Source organism: Sminthopsis crassicaudata, chromosome 1, assembly GCF_048593235.1.
Source record: "Sminthopsis crassicaudata isolate SCR6 chromosome 1, ASM4859323v1, whole genome shotgun sequence".
Taxonomy (NCBI): Eukaryota; Metazoa; Chordata; class Mammalia; order Dasyuromorphia; family Dasyuridae; genus Sminthopsis; species Sminthopsis crassicaudata.
In genome coordinates this window covers 45,690,373-45,715,421 of record NC_133617.1, presented here as the reverse complement: position 1 = coordinate 45,715,421, position 25,049 = coordinate 45,690,373, and the positions used below count along the sequence as shown (strand labels likewise).

The following is a 25,049-nucleotide window of genomic DNA, read 5'->3' as shown; positions in this document are numbered from 1 at the left end:
TATAATTACACTAGTAAATATCAAATTCATAAACAGAAGAGCTCATTCTACAGAACAGATCCTTATAAATTCTCTTTTATATCCTCCCTTCAGCCTATTATTGGCAGTCTCTAAATCAAGAACCTGGCTTTGATAAGGATAGGAGTATGGAATATAGAAAAATATAAATTCTCTGGTCTAGAGGTTCCTATTTTGATATTCTTATTAGAGCTATAAGGCTTGAACTACTTCTTATGACATGACCTAGTTATTGGCAAAGCAAAATTAAAATGGCTGAATTAAGTTGTATTGAGATCTATTTTGCAAGAGATTTTAACAGAAAAGAGAATCTCTGCAAATGATCTGAACTGGAGAAGTAAATCGGCCAGAAGAAGCTAACTTGGAACCTGTCTATTCCAGAATGCCTAAGAGGAGAAATTTCCAAAAGACCAGATGATAGTAGTAGGAGATGTTTTCAGAAATCAAACAGCTGCAGAACACAGCTCTAAGATACTGATGAAATGGACAGTGAGAATGAGTTATTTTTCCCTTTCAATCTTTCTCCATGTATCTTTGTTCTTTGTAAAGCATTTTTGCCAAAAGAGACTGTCCTCAGTGGCTCCTGTCAATGCCAATGATCAACCTGATTCATTGAGGAGAATGTATTTCTCAGGGTATCAAAGGAGAAATGAAGAAAATTAATTTTAGTGCTGTATAATTGGATTGTTAATGTTAATATGTCATGTTCCCTTCTCTATTCAAAAGGCTATTTCTTATATTAGCTTATAGAAAGAACCAAATAGGCCACTTCCAAATGAGGAATGTCATCACATCCTGTCTCTCCCAAGGGAGAAGCTGAGCCTTTCTGAGCCCCAAAAAGAAATTAAACTAAGCTTGTCAGAGCTACCACTAGTAGCTCTAAGTGTCTACACATGTAACTTTGTTTTCTTAATTGAAATCTTCACCAGGCTTCTTTCTCCAACTGATCTCCCCCTTTCAAAGATGAAGTAATTGGGAGGAATCTCTGAGAGCTTTTAGCTTTCTTCTTCATTAAATGTCCACCAATCTGGGTTGCTTTTTGATGGTCATGGAGGTCTCTCAGAAGGAAAACACTGGATTTCAAACTGCCAAAAAGATTTAAGATTGCTGAGAGAGATCATTGACCTCAATTTATTAAATAGCATAATTAATAGATTGATTTTTTGTATCTGGAACTTTGTCTCTTGAAATTTTATTAACAAAATTCCTATGCATACTTTTAGATTACCCTAGTAATTATGACATTTTAAAAGAGTTATTACAAATATCATTTTCCATATAAGAAGTCAAAGTTTTATTAAATCCCTTATAATTAGTCTTTCATATTTATCTTTTTATATTTCTCCTGATTCTTGTAAGTCAAATTTTCTGTTCAGTTCTGGTCTTTTCCTCCAGAATATCTGAAAGTCCTTTAATTAAATAAGTATTAATTTTTTTTCCCTTTCAGGATTACATTCAATTTTGCTGGGTAGGTTATTCTTGGTTATAAACCTGGATCCTTTGCTTTCAGAATATCATATTCCATGCCTTTTGGTCTTTTAATAGAGAAGCTGCTAAATCTTGTGAGCCATTGTAGTACCACAATATTTAAATTGTTTCTTTCTAGTAGCTTGTAAAAGTTTCTCTTGACCTTGTGAGCTTTGAAACTAGGCTATAATGTTTCTATGAGTTTTCATTTTATTTCTTTCAGATGGTAATCTATGGATTGTTGTGTTTTTTTCAATTTCTATTTTTGCTTCTAGCTTTAAAACTTCAAAGCAATTTTCCTTAATAACTTCTTAAAATGTAGTATCTAGACTCTTTTTTTTTTGTTCATAGCTTTCAGATAATCCAGTATTTCTTACATCTCCTTAATCTGTTTTTTAGGTCAGTTATCTTTTTTAATGAGATTTCACATTCTCCTCTATTTTTTTTATTCCTTTGATTTTTTTTTTATTATTTCTTGATGTCTTATGAAGTCATTAGCTTTCCTTTGTTCAATTTTAATTTTTAAGGAGTTATTTTTTCATATGTTTTTGGATCTTTTTGCAACTTGTTGGTTTTCTTTTCATAATTTTCATAATTTTCTTCCATTATCCTTTCCCCTCCCCAATTTTTCCTCAATCTCTTTTATTTAATTTTTAAAGTCTTTAAAAAAAACCTTCTAAGAATTCTTTTTGGGCTTCTGGCCATGTTACATTTTCCTTTAAAGTTTTACAAGAAGCTATTTTGTCTCTTTCTTAGTTTGAATTCTGAACTCTATCATTATAGTAGCTATAATGTAGGGTCAGGTCCACTGTTTTTCCACTTTTTTATTTTATTTGGTCTATTTTTAAATGGCCTATTTTCTTGGTGTTAACTTTATGTAAGACTTGGGTTCTATTCCCTGGGTGTGGGAGATAATAATCCAGATTTCAGTATGTTTTTGCTATTGTTTTCTGAGTTCTAAATGGGGAGCTTGACTTCTTTATTATTCCAATGTTCTATAATTCAAAGCCAGGTATAGTCACAACATTTCTGCCTCATGACTTAGTCTATTAGTAACCTCAGGTACTCCTCTACATCCTGAGCTTCAACTAAGATAATTTTCACCCCAAACTTTCTTGTTCCCTTTGCTCCCACTGGTGGCTACAAGCATCAGCTCATCCTTCTGCCCTAGAATTGAAATAAGGGATTCTGTTCTTCTGTAAGTGACCAAAACAAGCAGGCTCTCCTGTGACCATACTCACCAGACTGCTTGATCCTCCTTCCTCACATCCACAGTTCGAGACCATATCTGGTGAGTGCACTTGGACCTCACATCTAGCACCAGTAGAAGGCCCCCATAATCTGCCAATAATCAGCTGCCCAACCCCCACACTGTCAGTGGGGTGAAAGTTCCTGGAGTTAAGATTGCCTTTGACACAGCTGCCTTGCTGTCATGGTATCTGCTTGGAGGTATCTGTATTTAAGGCAGGATAGAGCACTACCTTGGAAGGTCAAATCTTTCCTAAAGTCCTTCTAAGTTGCCTTAGGCTGGACAATTGCTTTACTCCAATTTTTAATTATTTCTGTCACTCTAAAATGAATTATAAAGTATTATTTTAAATTACTTTGGCAGGGATTTGAGAAAGCTAGGTAATTTCCTGCCTTATTCAGCCAACTTTCTATAATTCTCTTTATGTCTGTTTTTCAATGCTCCAGCTACCCGAACCAGCACTTACAAAAGCAATAAAAATAAAAAATAGTCATATTCCTTCCTGCTTGTCTACTTAAAGGTCACTTTTTATTAGCTCCCCAAGAGATTTAACATTGAGAGAGGGACCTGTAAATATCATGGCCACAATGCTGCTCCATGTTTTGGGGAGAAGAGAGAGATGGCCCTTTCTTCCTCTTTCTCCTCTCAAGAGATAATATTCTGTTGGAAAAGGGGAATCCCATCCTCCAGACTTGATCTCATTTAGCTTCTTCTATTTCCAAATTGAAAAGAACTACAACTCCTAGGTTCTTTGCAGCCAACTTAAGTCTTGCCAGGAAGTTCTATAAAGCTGTCCACAAATGTCATTTGTGTACCCAGAAGCTAAGGTAGCTTATAGTAATCTAAATGTTACCTTTCACTTTGGAGCAATCATGGAAAGTAACTTTTATTCTGAATCCCTCAAGGAGAATATTGTGCCCCTATTCTACAAATATTTGGTACTTAATCAGTAGAAATGAGCAGTGAGGAAGCACAGCGGATGCAATAGCAGGCCTGGAGTCAGGAAAACTCATCTTCCTACATCATTTAAGCTTTCTTGTCTCAGTTTTTTCATACTTAAAATAATCTGGAGAATAAAATATCAAACCACTCCATATTTTTTGCCAAGAAAATTCCATATAGGGTCTCAAAAAAATCAGAAAAAACTGAAAAATGACTGAACAACAGCCTTACTAATAACTGGATTGTGCTTGGGACTTTGTCTCTCAGTTTACCTTAATTTTTTAGCATACTATTATTCATGCCAGGGGAGAATCATTCAATATGTATTAGACAACTGGGGCACTGAGGATTGACATGGAATATCATGTATGGGAGTACACCGAGTGGAAAATTATGTATAAGTAGAGAATAGGTTCTTACTTAGAAAAATTTGTTTAATCTTTTTGAAATTGTTTGGCTAATAGAAAAGTCTCTATAAATTTTACAGATTTTCTTGAAAGTGTTCTGCAATGTAATAAAATAAAGACACTATGTGATATGATTAAGATATATATGTATATATATATGTGTGTACAACACATGCAATATATATGTACATATACACATATAAATGTATAGTGTGGTTTGTTTGTATTTTTTACTATGACTGAATCAGTTGCTTTATTGCGTCTCTTAAAATGAGAAATGTATGCCAAAATAATTAGTTGATTTTAAAAAATGTATCATTGAAATAAATATTTGGGGAGGAAATTCAAAAAAAGAAAAAAAAAGTTTGGTTAATTTCCCTTCTCTGATGTTGCCGGCAGGGAGACCCTATGTTTGGCTATTGTGGGCAAACTGGCTGAACCAAATAAGGACCATAAGCACAAGTTGAGGATTTATGGAAAATTATGTCAAAATTTGGCTGCCCAGAAAAGTTCAACAGTATCAGGATGTCAATGTCATGCTTGCAGAGTTTTGGACAATTGGTGATTTTTTTCTCATGCCTTCCCATCACCGATGGAGTGAAAGAAACAAGAAAGAAACTTGCTCCCATGTTGTTGTTTTTTTAACATGACATTTTCAGCCATATTGTCAAATGCCTTCAGTGAGGACAAATACCGCATTAAAGTCAGCTACCACGCTGATGGCTAATTTTTCAATTTGAAAAGGCTACAAGCCAAAATTGAAATAGTAAGAGCGTCAGTGATGGTTTTTTATTTTCAGTTAATTGTGCAGTCTCTGTAGCTGAAATACAACAAAATATGGGTCCGTTCTCTACTGCTTGTGCTAATTTTGGCCCAATAATCGACATAAAGAAAACACAGCTCCTCCATCAGCCAGCACTACATCATCCATATGTGGAACCATTGGTTATAGCAAATGGAGAAATTTTGAATACTGTGGATGAGTTCTCTTAACTTAGCATGTACATAGGAATGTAAACATAGATGATGAGATTAGTGCATATATTGCCAGAGCTAGCTCCGTGTTTGGGAGGCTCTGAAGGAAAATGTGGGAGGAGAGGGATTAGATCTAGAACCAGTGTGCTCTTACTCTCATTGTTCTATGGCTATGAAACCTAGGCAGTGTATCTGCGCCATGACAGGAAACTTAATTGCTTGCATTTGAATTGCCCTAAGATTCTGAAGATCCCCTGGCAGGATAAGGTACCAGACACCGAGATCCCTTCTTTAATAACCTGTCAACCATGCCAACTCCACTGCAGAGAATACAGTTCCATGGGGCTGCCCATAATTGTTCAAATGCCAATTGTATGCTTGCTAAAGGGACTTTTTAGTGGAGAAATTCATACAGGGCAAGTACTCACAAAGTGGTCAGAAAAAGCAATACAAGGACACTCTCAATGTCTCTCTTAAGAACTTTAGAATCGATTGTATGACATGGGAAACACTGGCACGAGACTGCCCTATATGGCAGACCCTTATCAGGAAAGGGGCAAAATTGAAGCAAAGCAAAATTGAAGTAGCTCAGAAGAAACATGAGATGCACAAAGTTAGAGAGTCCATCCCAAATGTTCATATGGACTATTTGTGCCTGAGCTGTGGAAGAGCATTCTGAGCTCGAATTGGTCTGATCAGTCACAGTAGGACACACAGTAGATTGACTGGAACATAGTGATATCACTTTGATTCTCTTCCAGAACAAAGAACAACCACCAATTGACCATATGCACAAAGTATGGATGTCTCCAGAAAAAGTCAGGAAGATTGTATGAGAGTCAAGAAGAGGAAGAACGATCTGTGTTCAAAATGGAGACTTTGCCTTTTTATTTATTTATGTCAGACTGCCATAAATAAGGGCTATTCAGAGAGAATTGTAGGCTTTAAGCTTTATGGACTATAACAAACTCCAATACAGAGAATCATACTGTAGGTTATTTCTTGAAAGAAAAAAAAAGTACTATGTAAAGGTCAAAGATAAAGGTCACTAGTTACTAATAATCTGGGGGAATGTTAGGTGAAGGTGGCTGTAGGCTTTAAGAATGGACAAGAATCCAACAGGAAAAAAGGGAGAGGGATGGCATTCCTGGTATTAGGAATAATGTGAGCAAAAGCACAGAGGTGGGAGATTGCTTGACATATTGTACGGAAGAAAAGAGAAAATAGGCCAGTTTGGCTTAAGTATAAAGTGAGTGAAAAATAGAAAAGTGAAAAAGACACAGCTTGAAAGACTGGATGGTGCCATAATTTAGAGGGCCCTGAAGGCCAGGCAAAAGTTTTTGATTTTTATTTTGGAAACATGAGGATTAAAAATCCCAGAAAACAGTAAATGCCATAAATCACAGTTTCATTTATTAAAAAAAATTTTTGTTAATGTCCAGACTTGAGAAAATGATGTAGATCAACTATAAAAGGGTGCCCTCCATTTTTAGAGAGCTGGTGGTTAAATATTTTACTAGCATACCTCTGGCTCTACTCTTTTAACTCTGAAATTCTGTGTTTTGGTGAGGAACAGTTGTATAGATACTTGAAATTAAAAAAAAAAACAAAAAACATTTATTTTGAATCTGAACTTTATTTTGTGAGCACTGGGTAAACTCCCGAGTGACTATCAACTTTGCTGAGTTATGTACTATACTTATTATATGGGAGGGTTGAGCTGAATAAAGGAATAAAAGTGTTGAGCCTTTGGACTAGAGTAGCTCCCATGTATTTGGTCATAGAACATGCTTCTAATAGATTCTATTGATCTTCATTCATGTATATTCTTCCCCACTGGACCATAAGCCACATGCTAAGCTTCTTGAATGAATAGATCAGAGGCTTTGCCTGATCACTCCATTACCCATGGAATAACTTCTTCAGTGCTTATGTAGTGGGTCTTAATAAAATCTGTGGTGGGAAAAGCTGACTCTTCCCTTTCAGAAGGATTTTGAGAAGTAGCTTAGGATCATTTGCATAGTTGTTGAAGGGAGGAGGTAGAAGAGAGAGAGTGTTCTCAACAAATCTAATTTCTTCATCTTGAAAATGGGAGATTTAAACTAGATGAACTCTTAAGTACTTTAAGTATTGTTTTTGATCCAATGATACAAGGAATTTACTTATTTCAACATTAACAACTATCAAATGGCCCTCATTTCCTGAAAGCCAATTATATACTTTTTTACCTGTACCCAGGATTCCCTAATGTCCTTAAGGGGAATGGGGGGAGAGTATGAGTCTAAAGTCTCAGCAAATGGCTCTACTGATGGTGTTTCTTAAGTGTAGCATGTGAGGAACCCTATACCCCAATTCCATTTAATTACTAATGGATGGTCTACTTTTTTACAAAGGAATATTTATTTTAAAGGTATAACCACAAACATACAAACTTCATAGCACATGAGAGGCATAATTCTGCTCCCTATCCTTATACTACTTCTATCTCTGGGACAGGAAGGGGATTAGACTCATAGTTTAGCCTTGTTTCCTACAGAACAAAGCCTCTTAAATTGTGGGTCGCAACCCCATATGGATTGTAACTGAATATGGGAATTGCAAAATTCTGATTTATTATCTGTAAATATTTGCTTTATATTTTACATATCTATATATTTGCATAAAAATTTCTTGGGAGAAAAGGGATTGTGAGTGAAAAAAAGTATAAGAAGCCCTGCAATAGGGTCCAAGTCCGAATTCCCCATCCTGGTTTGGAATACCAGGGACTCTGGCTTCTCAGGTTTTGCAAGCTTGGCTTTGCCTAAAATCTCTTCTCCAAAGTGGACAAGGCTCAAACTCCTGGGTCAGTGGGGATCACCACTGGAAGCTGAAAATGAGGACAAAAGAAACAAAACAGAAATAAAAGACACCCAGACTCATTTCTAAGGGGTAAAACCAGGATAAAAGAAAAAGCTCGAGGAAAGGAAATCAATTATTCCCTTCTTACCTGGTCTACTTCATGATGACCATGAGGTCAGTGACCTGGGATCTTCATCCTCTGAAGGTACTAGGAAGGAACAGGGCAGAGAAATACTGGACACTCTCATTTATTTAAAAAAAAATGCAACCTTTCTAGTTGATAGCCAATTAAAGGAAGCTATCAGAATCTATATGATAGAAAATTTAGGGAGGCTCCATGATGGGCAGTCTGTGAATGCAGAAGCAAATTCTATTAAAGATCTATGATTTTATCAGTATGGGTGCTTTCTCCATTGAACCAGAGCATAGCTCTTCTATTCTCAGCCATATATATCCTGGTAATGAATCTCTCTAAACTTAACCAGGTTGATCCTAGGATCAACCTACATGGTTGATATATGGTCCATTGTAGGGCATAAAGTCTTTCCAGCATGGTAGAACCAAACAGATGATATTCCAGTGGGATAGTCTTCAAGAGGATTACCACTATGCCATAATAAGGCATTGAAGCGATATTTGCAAAGGACTTACATAGAATCAGTCCTCAAGGAGCATTTAAGTGTCTACTGTGCTTAAATGCTGCAAATGCAAAGAAAGGCAAAGGATGGTCTCTGTTTTCAAGGAGCTTACAGTCTAATGGAAGAAACAACATAAAAACAGCTCTGCACATGATTGAAAATGACTGAACAATTGTTTTCTTGGCTCTGCTTACTTCATTCTGCATCAGTTCATGTAGATCTTTCCATGCTTTTTTGTAATCATCACATCATTTCTTACAGCACAGAAATATTCCATGGCATGCATGTACCACAATTTATTTTTCATTTCCCAATTAACAGACATCTACTTTGTTTCTAGTTTTTAGCTGTCACAAAAAGTGATGCTAAAAATATTTTGGAATATCTAGGGATTTTGTTTTTATTGATGACTTCTTGAGGGTTTAAGCCCAGTATGATGAATGAAAAGTTGGACAGACATAATTTTGGGGTAATTTAATTATGGCTAGTGAATAATTAATAAAAGGATGGTCATTTAGCTTTTTCTTGTAAATCAAAGACCCCTCATGGAAGCCTCTTGGAAGAATGGGTGTTCCCCACAGGAGGAAATCAACTCTAACTGGCTAACAATTAATGAGAGAATAAATAGTATAATGAGAAGTAGGACTATTTTAATGAGGGCCTGGGTAACATAACGCTGATCATGTCAAATCATGGGCAAAGAGATTTTATGTTATGGTCTTTAATATTAAAGTCCCATATTCATTTAGAATTTACTCTAGCATATCATATAAACTGTTGGTCTAAACTTAATTTTTGTCAGATTATTTCCTAGTTTTCCTGGCAGTTTTTAAAAATCAAATGAGAAGATTTTTTTTTCTATGAATTCATGTTTTCCATTTTATCAGACATTGGGTTACTGAATTCTATTATTTCTGAATCTCCCTTAGCTAGTCTATTCTATTATTAATTTTATAATTATCACTTTTTTTTGACAGTACATATGCATGGGTAATTTTTTACAACATTATCCCTTGTACTCACTTCTGTTCCAAATTTTCCCCTTCTTCCCTCCACCTCCTCCCCTAGATGGCAGGCAGTCCCATACAAAATAAAATTCTTTAAAAAAATTTTTTTCTGACTAGAAACTGAGTTGAACAGGCTCAAACTGAAATCTGAGTTCAGATTGGCAACTGTTGATGCCCATCATTTGGAGAATGGCTAAATAGGTTATGGTGCATAAATATTATGGAATATCATTGTTCTGTAAGAAATGACCAGTAGGATGATTTCAGAAAGGCCTGGAGAGATTTACATGAATTAATGCTGAGTGAAATTGATGCGGGTAAACTCTGTAAAAATTGCATCCCCTTTGATCTGTAAAAGAAGGGAAATTCAGGATCTCCCAGATTCCAGACAAACCTTTTTCCTAAGATAAGCAGCATCATTCAATTAGAAATCTTTGGAAAATCACATATTTGTTACCCCATTGATCTTTTGGGTAGCCAGATCCCCACTCAGGAAACTCTAAATTCTGAAAAAAGCCTTCAAAATAATTTTCCTTCAATTGGGAGATCCTGGTCTGATAATCAGCTCCCATTTGGATCTGCACCTCCCACCAAAGAGGGGATTCCCACAATGCTCTGCACTGCCACTAGAACAGCATCAAAATGAGCAGATCATTGTACACAGCAACAGCAAGATTACATGATGTTCAATTCTGATGAATGTGATTTTCCAACAATGAGATGATGCAGGCCAGTTCCAATGATCTTGTGATGGAGAGAGCATCTGTAACCAGAGAGAGGACTGTAGGAACTGAGTGTGGAGCACTACATAACATTCTCACTCTATTTGATGTTGTTCACTTACATTTTGTTTTCTTACTCATTTTCTTTCCTTTTTGATCTGATTTTTCTTGTGTAGCAAGAGAATTGTATAAATATGTTTACACATATTGGATTTAACATATATATTTTCAAATTTTTTAACATATTTTAACATGTTTAGCATATATTGGATTACTTGCCATCTAAAGGAAGGGGATGTGGAAAGGGGAGGGAAAATTAGAACACAGGTTTTGCAAGAGTCAGTGTTGAAAAATTATCCATGCATATGTTTTAAAAATAAAATTTCTGAATATACATGTACATTTTATAAAAAGATTTCCTTATGAATCAGAATATAAGATTCTTGGGGGCAGCTGGGTGGCACTAGCCTTGAATTCAGGAGGATCCGAGTTCAAATTTGACCTCAGACACTTAACACTTCCTAGCTGTGTGACCCTGGGCAAGTCACTTAACCCCAGCCTCAGGAAAAAAAAAAGAAAAAGAAAAAAAAAGAATATAAGATTCTTGAGAGCTTTACTTTTGACTTATATTTGTATTGCTTGATTTAAGCACAGGGTTTGGTACCTGCTGATTGCTTAATAAAAGTTTGTGGACTTGACTTCAGTCCTGTACATTTTCTAAATACACAATGTTATTCTTTTGAACAAAATGGACTCTTTCATACAATGCCATGAGTCCCATCTCACCAAATCTGCTTCACAGGCTAAAAAGATCATGGAAACTAAATCCTTGTCCTGAAACAACATTCTCTACGGAACCCTGCCACCAAGTGGCCATTCAATCCTAGTCCCTTTCTTGAAAATGGATGAGGAAGAAATTCCATTTCATCTCTGCTTTCCCATGCATCAAGTCAAATTCTGCCTCTCTTTCACTTTTCCCAACTGGTCCTAATACTGCATGGCCCCCAAGTACAGATGTTTAATCTTTCTTCCCCAATCAAATATTTGCGATTGTAAAGCTATCCCCTAGTATCTTTTCTCCAGGCAACTAATTTTGCAGTAAGGGGGCACGATATTTTCATCATAGCTTGGACCTTCATCTAGCTGCTCAAATTTGGGGAGCAATCGTGCTTGCTCATCAAAAACCAAACCAAACCAAAACAAAACTTTGGCCAATCAACAATAAGCATCTATTAAGCACCAGTGTACCAGAAACCAAGGCCGCAGATTCAAAAGTGAGGTAATATCTCAAGAAATTTACATTCTGCTAGGGGATTCCATGCTCACAGATTAGCAGAGAAGGTGTGCACAAAATTAATACATAGTGATTTGGAGGGAGGGCACTGACAGCTGAAGGAACTAGGAAGGACCTTAAAGTGAACTTGAACCTGAAAGGAAACTGGGGGTTCTAACTTGCAAGAAGCAAAGGGGAAGATGGAGATCCCAAATCAGCATATTTAAAATCAAGTGTTTTTTTCCTCTCCCCCAAACTCTTGCTTCTTCCTAACTTTTTTTTTCCCCCTATGAAGGGCACCACAATCCCACCAGTTACAAAAGTTCACAGCTGAGAGTCCTTGATCTTTCTCAAGACCCACGTCTACTCTGTTACCTGTTGATTTTTACCTCTGCAACATTTTTCACAGTCCCCTTCTGGTTTTTTTTTTTGACAGTGACCTCACCCTGACGCAGACCCTCATCATCTCACACACATTGACAATATCTCTCCCCTTCAATCAATAACTTCCAGTGGTCCCATAGCACCTCCAGAATCAAATTTAAAATCTTTGCTTTGGTTTTTAGGGTCTTCAAAGCACACCTTCTCTGCTGATCTGTGAACGTGGAATCCCCTAACAGAATGTAAATTTCTTGAGATACTACCTCACTTTTATCTGCGGCCAATGTTTCTGGTACACTGGTGCTTAACAGATGCTTATTGTAGATTGGCCAAAGTTTTGTTTTGTTTTGGTTTTTGATGAGCAAGCATAATTGCTCCTCCAATTTGAATAGCTAGATGAAGGTCCAAGCTATGATGAAAATGTCGTGCCCCTTACTGCAAAATTAGTTGTCTGGAGAAAAGACACTAGGGGATTAAATTATAATCACAAATATTTGATTGTTGAAGAAAAGATTAAACATCTGTACTTGGGGGCCATGCTGAATTAGGACCAGGTGGGGAAAGTGAGAGGCAGAATCTGACTTGATACATGGGGAAACAACAGAGATGAAATGGTCCAAGCTATGATGAAAATATTGCGTTCTGGCCATTTCCCACTTTGAGTCTTAGACTTTGCTCCTTGCCACAGTGAATGACACAAGGCTCCTTGCTATTCCTCGCCCTCCCGTCTCCTACTCCTTTTTCACCATACCTGTGTACCCACCTGCTATGAATTTTCTTCTTCCTGCCTTCCCTGATACCCTCCAGGTCCCAGTGAAAATCCCATCTTCTCTGGGGCGTGAGGTTTCCCAATGCTTCTTACCTCCAGTACCTTCCCTCTGTTGATGGTTTCCATTTTTTCCTGGATGTATCTCAGTCTCATTTTGTTGTTGGTATACTGTCTCTCCCTTTAGATTGGGGGAGCTCCTTGAGGGCAGGGACTGTATTTTGGCTTTTCTTAGTATCGCCAGTGCTTAGCTGAGTACTTTGTAGGCTTTTAACAAATTCAATTGCCTTGGACTATCACAAGGGGACAGCAAGGAAGCCAGTTTGGCTGGAACCCAAGAGAATGATGAAGAATAATGTGTGATAAGCCCAGGGATAAGCTGGCAGCAGGGTGGGAAGGACTCTATAACTCGAGGAAGAGTTCAGGTTTTGTCTTAAGAGGCAATGGGGTCGGTCCCCTGGAGGGAACTCTTTAGTTAGGGTAGGGATTGGGGCAGATCCAGGTGTTAGGATTCTCTGGCAGGTGTGTAGAGGTTGGATAGGGCAGGAGACAAAACAAAGGTAAGTAGACCATCAAAGAAAACCTGGTCTGAGGGAGAAGGGATTGTAAGTGGAGAAAGGGGATGAATATGAGGGGTGTTTGGGAGGCAGAACTGACAAGATTTAGCCACTGATTGATTGGATATGGATGTTCCAAGAGAACAGAGTTTGATTTCAAATTTGTGGGTCTAAGGGAATGGAAGCTTTAAAGTACCTTCAATGAAAATAGGGGATTTTAGAAGAGAAGTGGGTTTTGGAGGAAAGATCTCTGAGTTTTTGATGCTTATGGGAAGCCCAGGAAGATTGATTGCAGGATCCTAGGAGGGCCCTCAGGGGCCATAAAGCCCAACCTCCTTATTTTGTAGCTGGGGAACCTAAGATAGAGAGAAATAGAATGACACACTAATGGGGATCTAGGTAGTAACAGAAGTGGGATTTAATGTATCCAGAAAGAGACTAAAAGTGGATCACAACATAGCATTTTCACCTTTTTTGTTTGCTTTAGTTTTCTCATTTTTAAAATCTGACTTTTCTTGTGCAGCATGATAAATATGGAAATATATAAAGAATTACACGTTTAACATATGTTGGATCAGGATCTTTTCTGATACCCCAGTTGCTTGTGCGCCTCCTTTCCCCCATTAGGGTATTAGCTTGACTAGAGGTTTAATTCTAGATGGAAAATTATGGAATCCAAAAATTGAGATGGGCTTGTGATGACACTAAACTCTTTATGATCAAGACTTCTTTCAACAACATCCTGACCAGAGAGTCATCCAACCTCTCCTGGTGGGGAAACTCACTCCCCTTCTGGATGGGTCTATCCTCAACAGGATTCTGGGGAACTTGAACCCACTGCTCCTCCTTCTACCATCTTGGATGTGTTCAGCAATTATTTCTAGATCCTTGCCAATTCTCAGTCTCTTATCCTTGTTTTTATATACAGTTACAAGTGTAAATCGTCAAAACTAGTCAAAAGGGCTGCAGATGAAATAAATAAGAACAAGATTGTTTTGCTTCAGTCGTTTAAATGGAACAGAAAAAAATTAGACTTAAAAGCATTTTGAAAACTGATAGAGTGACAGCAATTTGTTATTGAAATCAATCAATTTCCATAGAGCATTTAACAATTTTTTTGAGTGGGGGAAAACATACACCTCAATAAGAGACAACTTGTATTAAATATTATAATGAACCCCCCCAAATAAATATGAAACCCTTTACCAAAAATAGTTTATTGCACAAAACTTAGGAATTCCTATGCACACTTAAACCTCTTTTAATTAACATGCTGTATAAGATAATCATTCATTGTACATGGTGTCACATTTTCCTCAAATTATTCCACCAAAAAAGAGCCCCAACCTGATGAACAAATTTGTATGCATGAATAATTTTTTTTGCATGTATGTGAATCTTATTTTGATTAGCTAATGAATATCTGATTAGATAACTGAAAACCATTCAGAATATGAGAGCCTCCCTGTATTACTATCTTTGGGTCCCTACATAGGACCATAGTTGAGGTGAGACCATGGTATATAACAACAGTGCTTCTGATACCTGCACTCACAAACCTGCCTTGGATAAGGAAGGCAAGAGACCCTTGAGTCTACACCCATTTTTTTGCCACATGAGTTCTGGTTAAAGTGAGGCTCCAGGGCATCCCTTTATAAACCAGATGGTTTCTTTCCATGACATCTATCCAAGACATTTTTTTGAGCACTCAAAGTATCCACACATATCCACACCAGCTCTATAGGTCTACCATTTAAATCGCTAATTCTTATACAGGGAAACTTCACCTGTACAGAAAATGGATACTGTCAGCCAAACAACATGGCAAGCTTCACAAAGCACTGCCCAACCATACCGCTCAACACGCACCTTGGGGCACCTCTCTTGCGGATCTCTTTACAATGTGGACCTAATCTATACCAATCATAGTAACAGCCACTTTTGCATCCTACGACAAGATAAAAATCAGCTGTCACATCCTCCAGAGGGAAGAAAAGTTTCATGAATCTATAAGATCCACAGTAATTCTTGGAGATGCTAAGTACCAAAGAAGGTATAATGACAATCAAGTTGCACAAAACATCTGGGAATAAACTGGAAGACTCAGTAACGACTCCATGGAGTATGAACTTTCCCTTCGGCACCAGACACCACATTCATTACAGATGTCGACAAGAACACTGCGAGTGGAGTCTCTGCTTTATAAAGGAATCATCCCTGCTCTCTTTCCACGTGTGGACTCACAAGTCAATTTTGAAACTACGATTCTGAAGAAAGAGTGACCTTTCTTCCCTAGACCCTGGCTGGGGGAGGTAGGACAGTGAGACAGCAACAAGAAGCAGAGTCCCTCGCAGCAACTCCAAAGTAGGCAACTTGGAAATTATCTCCTGGGTTATGGAGGCACCAGTTTTCCTCTGTAAAGTGACTTCTTGGGGCAGCACAATGGCAGGGGACATTGAGAGACCTCAGATGTATTTCCCCAGCCTGGGACGTCCCAGGTACTGGGGGAGAAAGGGAAAGGGGAACAAGAGCTGATGTCTGGCAGCTGGAAGGGTAGGAAACAGAGGGAGCCAAGCACAACCCTGAGCTCCCCCAACTGCCCCCTCCCCATTCCAGCAGCAGGCCCTGAGCCAAGAGAATCCTGTTCAGAGCGAAAACACTCGACTCTGTGAATTCTCCTGGAGCCAGAAGGGAGGGGACCGGCTGGGGCTTTGGGATGAGCAGAGAATCAAGTAAATTACCGTGTTTCTTAGGATGGGAGTGGGAGTGAGAAAGGAATGAATGCGAGAAGTAACCAAGAGCAGAAAAAGGGAAAATGCAGAAAAACAAAAGAGGTTTGACTTCACCTGACCAACACAAGTAACCAAGCTTCTCTTCCTTTGTGGAAAAGTGAACCTGAACACGCCTTGCCAGAAGGAGCAGCCCCCACGCGGCCCGGGGGAGAGACGTGCGCAAAAAAGCTGAGTCGCACGAGACTAGCAAGGGAGCCGCTGGGCTGGCATCTGTCGGTAAGGATGATTTTCCGTCTGGCAGCAAGGATGACCCTTGCACAAATGACAATTCTTTAGAAATGGCAATACTTGATGGGAGTTTTTTTAAACATCACTAAGCATATTTAACATTAATGTTATTTTAACCTTATCAACTAACAATAGGGTATTTTTGCAACATAGTTCAAGAGGCAGTTTTAAGAACACAAGAAACGGCTGAAGAATCCCATACTGTTTTCTTCATGAGAGTAATTAAGCTTCTGTCATATAGCATAAACATGAGCATAGCTGGACTGATCAGTAACTTCATAACATCATTTTCAGGTTAGTTACTTCGCATAATGGGCATCTGAGAGCACCATTCACGGATTATTCCCTCCCTCCCCTAAAGCTTACAAACACAAAAATCTCCCACTACTTACTGCAAGATTTTTTTCTAGATTTTTCTTTGCAGGGAAAAAAAAAAAAAAAAAAAAAAAAAAAAAAAAAAACAGAACAAACTCCAAGCTCACAAAATGCTAGCCTCCAGATCCATCCTTCTGTTGGGGTTCAGTTTGGGTGGAATGACATGAGGGGGTTCAAGGGTGGCCCATCCCCAGTGCCTGATTTGCAAATCAAGGAATTCTAGGTTTCATGAGCAATCAGGAGAGAGAAGAGGACCAGAAGCTGCCCTAATCCTGGTGTCTTACTTTGTTCCACTCATCTGCACTAGAAGCAGTGCTTCCTGAGCAGGAGACGACTGAAAGGAGCCCTTTTCTACAAATTTTGTAACTAATATGCTCATAAAGACCAGCCCACAGCAAAGGTGTTTCTCTCAACGGCTGTACTGGCTTTCAATCTGAAGTCTAAACCTCAGGCTGTTGCAGCCAGAGATAGGAGGGATTCCTTGTTAGCCTGCCTGCCAGGATGAGGGCAGGAGCCTAAGCCTGAGGCTGGCCAAACTAGAGTGCCCCAGCCTACCCACTGCCAGGCTTTGCACGTTTCTCCCTTCCTCCTATGCACTTCCTCATCCTCCGGGTCCTTCGGGATCTGCTGATGACCGGGGCCCTGTTAGGAACTGCAGTGCTTCGGCCAGGGTGGGGAAGGCTGCATCTGTGCCGATGCTCCCACTGAGAGCGAAACTCTGTGCGCTTTGCAAACAGCCAAGAAAGAAAGATGATGAAAAAACAAATCCCAAACCCTTTCATATAGGCATTTTTGTGTTTGAAAGGTATTGAAAATAAAATAATTATTTCTCTAAAAGCCTTACCTGTACTGGTCAGCTTCCCTAAATACTCTATGTACAAGACTTTCTAACAGCAGACAAACATGGCAATGAGAGAGACAGAACAAAAAAGACAATCCAAGTAGTTTTTAAATTATAAAAGGGCATTTTGTAACAATTATATGATTTTTGCTATTTATAGACATCCAACTACAGGATGAATGCATTTGAAAAATAAAGTAAAAGGTGCAAAATAAGTGTTTTCTTCTCTGCAGAGAAATAAAGCTTCCCAGGGAGCTGAGAAGGAAAAGGAGGCAGGGGGCGAGCACCCTCCAGACCAGATGTCTCTACTGATGACAACAATTCTGACATCTCTTTTCCAAGAGGGTTACCCAAGAGGATCTCTCAGAATTTCGCCCTAACCTTGCATCCCTCAAGATGAACTCAGACCCTGTGAAGAAATATCAGAGGCAAGACCCCCTCAGAGTTGGAGTTACTTTGGTAGGAAGTGGGGTTGTGCCACAGGAATCAGGACTGACCTCTGTACTCTGCCCTCATGCTCCTGTACCCTCATAAGCAGGAGAACTCAAAACTGAAACTCATAGAAAAACATCAAGTAACGGTCAAATAAATAAGGGTAATCCAACAAGAGTCCTTCCGCCACTCAGAGACAAGAAGGGAGCCGAGGGCAGCCCGGGATCACTGCTCCAGCACTCGCTGGGTATGTGCGGGGCGGTTCTGTTCCTCTTGGTCATGGCCCATGTTTTCGAGGTCCCGAGAGGCAGCAGGAGGGCAGGTCACTGCCAGGTCTATTAAGTGGCCCTCCATCTGAGTCCATGAAGACATCGATTCATGTACCGTGATTGTGTGTTCTTCCATTTGGCGCTGAAGACTATCCATTTCTTGCCTTTTGAGAAAAGGAAATATATTAAAGGAATACTGACTTTGTCAAAAAAGAAGGCAATCTAGGAATATCAGAAAGAGGTATAACAATTTTCTGGCAAAATGATTAAAATATTAGGTTCTAAAGCTAGTAGAAAACTTTCCTTAGGAACTGGATATTTGTGAAAATAAATCTGGGCCCTCAAACTTCATCCCCTATAGTAACATAAAGTTTGAGCTAGACCATATAGTTAACCACTTTAAAAAACTTCCAAAGTTAGATAAAAATGAAATACATTAATATTTTTCATCTGCTGAGCACAGGAAAATATATGAATATACATAAAACCCCCCAACATCCTTCTGTCCCACAAATAACCAAGATAAAAAGAAAAAAAGAGTAAATAGCAGATAAATAGCTCTGATGAATCCAATCACCACTCAATGATCCCAGAGGACTGGCAATGAAGCAGGCCTCCATCCTCTTGGTAGAGAAGTGATGAATTGCAGATGAAGAATCAAACTCTTCTTAGAGATGATCCCCCACTACATTTATCTGTTACGAGAGGATTTTCATTTTCTTGGGGGAGGAATAGAAGGAAGGAGATGAATACATGGGAGGAAAAGGTAATAAGACACCGATGCCCATCAATGATGCAAACCAGAAAAAGGGACACAGCTACACAAGACTATGTTGACTACATAAATTTAATATACGTTTTAAAACTAGATATTGTTTTGTAAACAATCCTCTTTTTCTACGTTTTTTTTGTTTTGTTTTTGTTTTTTGCTAATGTTGACAGAAATGGTCATATTTGTTGATGCTTGTCATATTAAAAGAGAAAAACAAATTAATTTCATCTTAATAGATTTGACCTAATAGTTTATGTTGTAAGAGCTTTTGGAATCCTAACTATTATAATTTGTTAACTGTTTCTCACAGCTCTGTACCATCTGCAGATCTGAAAAGCATTTCATTTAAACCTTTATCCAATCACTGGCAAGGCCAGCAACCACAAGGCTAAGTCCAGACCTAGAGTGCTCTGGGGACCACTTTCCAAGATAATGCTAAATAATGAATCACTCCTCTGGTCCTTCATCTAGTTCTAAATCCACCTGAATGTTTTACCTTCTAGTACAAATTACATCCCCCCCCCTTTTTTTTTCCCCTGAAAGGGCAGTATGTGGGTCAAATGATTTGCTAATCTCTAGATAAATGACAACTCCAACATTTCCCAAACTGAGTAGCCTAATAACCTGGATAAAGAGGGAAATGAAATTCGTTAGGTGACTTCGGGAATGCTAAAGCACTAAGTTCTGGCTCCTGCTGGCTACACTTCTTTCTTGAGCTGTTTGATATCCATCCCTTGCATAAGAAGATCTAGAACTGCTCAGCAGCAGAAGTCAAACCCATCATTCTATTATGTGCAGGTTTCATTCTCTTCCCTTTTTTAAAAATCAGGACATTCACCCTACTTTAGCCCTCTCTTGTGATCCATAATTTTCCCTAGATCGCTGATTCACCCCCTTCACCAATGACATCTGCCTTGTTTTTCCCAGTACCTTGCGAGTTCATCTGCACCTGGTGACTAGAAGTCATCGCAGGCATTCAGGTGCCCTCCATCTCCTTGCTTATCTCTTTTCCTTAATGCAGCTAAAAAACTTTTTAGAAGCTTTAGAACCTTTGGAAACTAAAGCATAGCCTTTTCTTTTCTTTAACTTCCCTAATAATTAAAGAAATGCAAACCAAAACAATTTACAGGCATCTAGAAAAATAAAGAAAAGCAACCAAGTGTAATGATGTAGAATGTGGTGAAATAGGAGATGATGTTCAGTTGTGTCCGAATCTTTGTGACCCAATTTGAGATTTTCCTGGCAAAGATACAGGGTGGTTTGCCACTTTATCACGTGGCCTAAAATGGTCCCGAATCAGAGAAGAGGCCAGGAGTCCCCCTGAAAAGGCAGGGACGTGTCAGGGAGAGGCTGACTCAGCTGGTGCTGCCTCTGGCTGCTGATTAAGAGGCTCTTCTCTGCTTCTGCCATCACTCCTTCTACTCCTCATGCCTGGAAGCCCTTAACTATAATCTTGCAGAGAAAAACCCAAAACTTCTTGGAGGAGGGTCCTACTCAGCCTCCCTTATTCTGAATTCCTATGAAACTTCAGTATGTCTGTTATTGTGATATGTGTATTACATACTGATCTAGATTGTAAGGTTCTCTGCAGTTGTGAGTATCCTGTTCTAAATCCTGAGTGTGTGAGTACAGTAGGTACTTAATGAAGAACGAGGACAATTTCAGCTGTCCCACTAAGGCCAGGGCTGCCCCAGGAGGGAAAGTCTGGCAGAGGTGGGACATTTACCTGTTGTAGAGGATCCTCTTACTTAGGTGTGAGTTGGAAGACAGGGCCCTTGAGCAAACCTGTTCAACTCAGAAATCCTGTTATTATGTGAGATGCAGCAAACTAATGGAAGCACAGGAAGGAAGGGGGTTTTTGGGCTGTTGGACCCATTTGTTAGGTATTTGGCATAAGTGATATGAAAATAATTCCCTAATTTCCCCATTTTCTTTACTAAATGCTGAACAAAAAGGCCTTACTTCAGTTGCTGGAGGCAGCTGTTGAGATTCTTGAGTGGCTCTTTGCTCACAGTTGGTGGGGGTCTGAGAAGCTCTTCAAGGAGGGAGGCAGGGACAGGGCAGTCTGGAATTTTTACAGGAGTTACGGGGTTGGAATTGGTCTCTCCCTTCAGTTCTTTCCTCTGGAAAACAAAACATTTCATTAGGGCTTATGTTTCAAGGGGAGAGAGGGAGAATGGTAATATAGACATGGAACCAAGCTTTCTGAATCTGCATAATGTCACCAGGTTCAACAAATACAATGTCCATGTTTAGATACTGCCCAAGTAATAGCTAGCATTTCAAAGCACTTTACATACAGTAACTCATAGGGATTGTGTTAATTTATAAAACCTGTGATCTTAAATATAATGTCCCTTGGTTATGAATCAGAAGATAAGGGCCCATGAAGGACCTTTGGCATCATAAGGAAATGTTACTTATCCAAGTGGGTTGTCAGGTTTTACCATTTTAGTGCTCCTACATTTTACTGATTATATCTGACGGATGAATTATAGCAATTTACCTCATAAATTTATGATACAACTGGAAAAAACTGTCCAGAGCAGGCCCCAGGAATGCCACGTCCTTAAACCAACAATGACTGGGTCTCATGGCCCTTGACCAAAGTTATTCAGGGACTGCGCTCACACCCCATCTCCTTAGTATGATGAGACCCAGAACCTAGAATGCCAGTCAATCAGCTGGCCATGCCCACTGTCATCAGGTTGAGAGAAATATGCTCTTAGTGTGGCCTTCATGATCTTTCCATCACAACGCCTCTTATATACAGGACATTTTAGCATTCACTTAATATAACTGGCAGCTAGAAGGGACCCAATTTTGCTGGCCAAGGCCCCGCAGCATATCCTGTTTGGCCAGTCCCCCGTGGGAAGCTCAGGATGGGGGTCCTACCTTCCTCATCTTGCCGTGCTTCAGGTCCAGTTTCAGCTGCTGGTTTTGCTGTAGCAGCGTCTTCATGCTGTTCTTCAGTTCTGTCACCTTAGCCTGAAGGGTGAATTTATCTTTCTGGGTCAATGAAAGATCTTCCCGTGCCATGTCCAGCTCAGTTTTAATATTCTGGAAAGAGAAGTGAGAGTTTTTTTAGCCACTGTGGAAAATCAGAAGTTGAACTATTTCCAAAGGGCTGAAGCAGTCCCACTTTCACTGTGTGAGATCTGTATTCTTAGTCCCAGGCTCAGGCTCCAGGACTGTCAAGACCCATTCTGCCCATAGGAAAGGGGCATCACTGCAAGTCATTGCCAGGGAGAGCTTTCTGAGGGTTTCTGGCCTGTTAGAGCGACAGAACTTGTGCACTTCAGTGGATAAATCCCAATAATGATGGAATAATAATGGAAGTTGTAATTTCATTTGTACACAGAATGTTTCTGTGATAGACTTGCTTTATCAAGGCAGATAGGTGGCAAACCTTTGCCAGCTGTCCCGAACGGAGAACTTGAGTGACTCCCTAGCTCACCACCAGCAGGGGCTAGGGCTTCTCATAAAGCTTTGTAGCCCTCTTTTTTGCCACTCTGTCAATCTCTCTCTCCAAAATGATGAACCTAACACAATTCCCCAATATTCACTTTAAAAGGAGGAAAACCATCCCAGGGAAAGCATTAAACTAGCAGCCCTCCTTCTGATCGGCTATCATGTTCTCAGGTCAGCTCTGAGCAGAAGTTAAGACTATTCCCATCAAATACAAATTTACTTTTACCTCTGTCTGCTTGAAAAGCCACTGATTTAGATAGGAGCAATCTGAGCAGTTGCAGGTTCCTTTTCCCTTCCACAGGAATAGCCCGGATTAATCACAAAGGATAAGGACAAACTCTGACAGTGCCCTTTCTGAGACTGCTCAGGATCATTCTTGTTTTCCATCTATTACCCACCACAGAAAACATCCTCTTCTCTGCTGAACCTGCCAGAGCAGTGAGTATTGCTTGGGGCACCCTAGCCAGAGCCCCTTGCACAGGGACACTTCTGTTACCTGCAGCGCCAGCTGGATTCCTTCCAACTCCTTCTGACTGTGCTGCTCATTCAAGTCCAACTGCTGCTTCAAGCTCTGGATTTCTCTCTCTTTTTGACTTATTTCCCATTTGAGATCTTCAACCTAAAAGGAGAAAATAGGAAGTAAGGTAGAACAACAGAATGATACCCCATTTTGTATATTTACTAGTCTAATAGTTCTTCATATCTATGGAGAGACACATGAATCAAGAACCTCCTGCTTTGGAAATTTGATCACGTAACTCTTTAAGGTTTTTACCTCTTGGTTTTCAACAGGCTGCTTCTCCAGTTGTGCATCCAGCTGCTTCTGTAGAAGCTGCAGCTGAGCCCGAGCTTCTGCCAACTCTTGCTGGAACTGGGACACTTCTTGGCAATGCTTTCCTTCCTGTGCTCTGGGGATGGAAACAATAGCAAGGACAAAATTTCTGTGCTGATCTGCACTTCTAGGCTGTAAAAGTCTCCAAGCCCAATCTAGAAATGGCTGTCCTTGCACTCAGATTCTCTGTGAATGCTCCACACTTAGTCTGGTGCAGAAGCCGTAAATTGGCACTCACAAGGCTGTGCCCAGAACACAGCAGGCATGACTCCACCATGAATTTATGAGCACACAGACCCAAGAACGGGGAACAAGGTTTCTGTGGAGTCTGAGGAGGACCGGTTGTGATGAGCCTGACTATAGGTCCCTGTACTGGGCCAGTCATCAGGTTTGCTTTATAGGTGACTTACTACATGCTTGCTAGTTAACTTGGAGCATGATACTCACGCATCTGAACCCTGCCTACACCCTGCTCAGGCCAGCTAAAAGCTGGTTTTAGGGTTCTCCTTAACACTGGCCAAACTGGACCGAAGCAGCTCCTTCCAATCTGCCCAGGAGCCCAGTCCTAGGAAAGCCTGGTCCAACTAGGACAGTTGGTGTTGGTAATGACCAAGACTTCTAAGTACCTCTAGTTTCTGGACCTCTTAATAATTATAATAATGACACCATTAATGGCTGATGTGGATCAAGCGCCATCGCACAGCCCCTGCCGGAGGAGGTGCCATTATGGTCCCCTCTGAGAGCTGGGAGACCTGAGGCAGACAGAAGTGAGGGCTTTGCCCGGGATCACTCAGCCAGTACGTGCTGGAGCCACACATGGACTTGGGCCTTGCTGACTCCCAACACAGCTGGCCGGGCAATACTCACTGCAGGTTGTCGGCTTCTGCTTGGAGTTTCTGCACAAGCTGCTCCTTGGCCTGGAGCTCCTTCTTCACCTCGCTCAGCTCCAAGGCTGCAGCTCGGAAATGACGACGGTTGTGTCCAGCATCCACCTTGGCTGCGGCCACCTGTGGAAAAGGGAGGTAGGCCCAGAAGCCTATTAAGGGGCATCCTCTGTGAAATTAGCAGGCATTTTAAGAGATCTTTTTAGTCCTGGTGCAGACTAAAGGGTTTTTTAGGGTCAATCCTTTGCCAGTGCCTTCGCCATATGCTTTACTTCTAGATCTGTGAGTGCTAAGCCTTGGGAGGCCCGTGACCTGGAGGCAGTGGGAGCTCACAGACCCACCACATCCGCCCAAGCACCCACCTGTTCCTTGAGGCTCCGCACTTTGGCCTTCTCCTTCTCCAGTGCCGTCTGCAGAGTGTGGACGAGTTGTTTCATCTGCTGGTCCTCCTCCTCTTTGCGCTGCAGGACTGCTTGTACCTAGACCAGAGGAGGGAAGCACCGTGGCAAGAGGCCATACAAGTGTCTGAGGGGCTGCGTGGGCCAATGCCAGCTCTGCCACAGCTGGAGGCCTCAGGCTGGGTAGACACTGATGTGCTACTGGGACACAGCTGTCTAAGTCTCTATGAAAAGGCTAAGAGCTTTCCCAGGAAAGCTACGTAAAAACGACTCATCACTGTGCAGAATGAGACTCCCATTGCTTGGCCATCCACAGCCAGGTGCCCTAAGCAAGGTTCTAGGCAAACAGGGGTGGTCCTTCTCAGACTTTCCTGTCCAGACCCTAATATGGAATGCCTCCAAATAAAGAGGCCGAGTGGAAACACTCAGGAACGACCAAGACTATAATCACTCCTCAAAGCAAATATAAAGTACCCAATCAATCATGTGTCCATTGTACTGATTTGGTCCAAGAA

General features: G+C 40.2%; 1 protein-coding gene across 2 annotated transcripts in view; it reads right to left on the bottom strand.

Moving 5' to 3' along the window:
- Positions 1 to 14,441: 14,441 nt before the first annotated feature.
- GOLGA3 (golgin A3) overlaps positions 14,442 to 25,049 on the bottom strand; it is a 40,420-nt gene continuing 29,812 nt past the window's right edge. For both annotated transcript variants that reach the window (XM_074300182.1, XM_074300193.1), the window contains exons 18-24: positions 24,499 to 24,615; positions 24,120 to 24,259; positions 23,196 to 23,328; positions 22,917 to 23,039; positions 21,845 to 22,009; positions 20,912 to 21,072; positions 14,442 to 18,341 (exon numbers count right to left, since the gene is read on the bottom strand). In XM_074300182.1, coding sequence (XP_074156283.1) covers positions 18,134 to 18,341; positions 20,912 to 21,072; positions 21,845 to 22,009; positions 22,917 to 23,039; positions 23,196 to 23,328; positions 24,120 to 24,259; positions 24,499 to 24,615 — 1,047 coding nt within the window. In that variant the 3' untranslated portion in view covers positions 14,442 to 18,133. The remainder of the gene's footprint in view (positions 18,342 to 20,911; positions 21,073 to 21,844; positions 22,010 to 22,916; positions 23,040 to 23,195; positions 23,329 to 24,119; positions 24,260 to 24,498; positions 24,616 to 25,049) is intronic.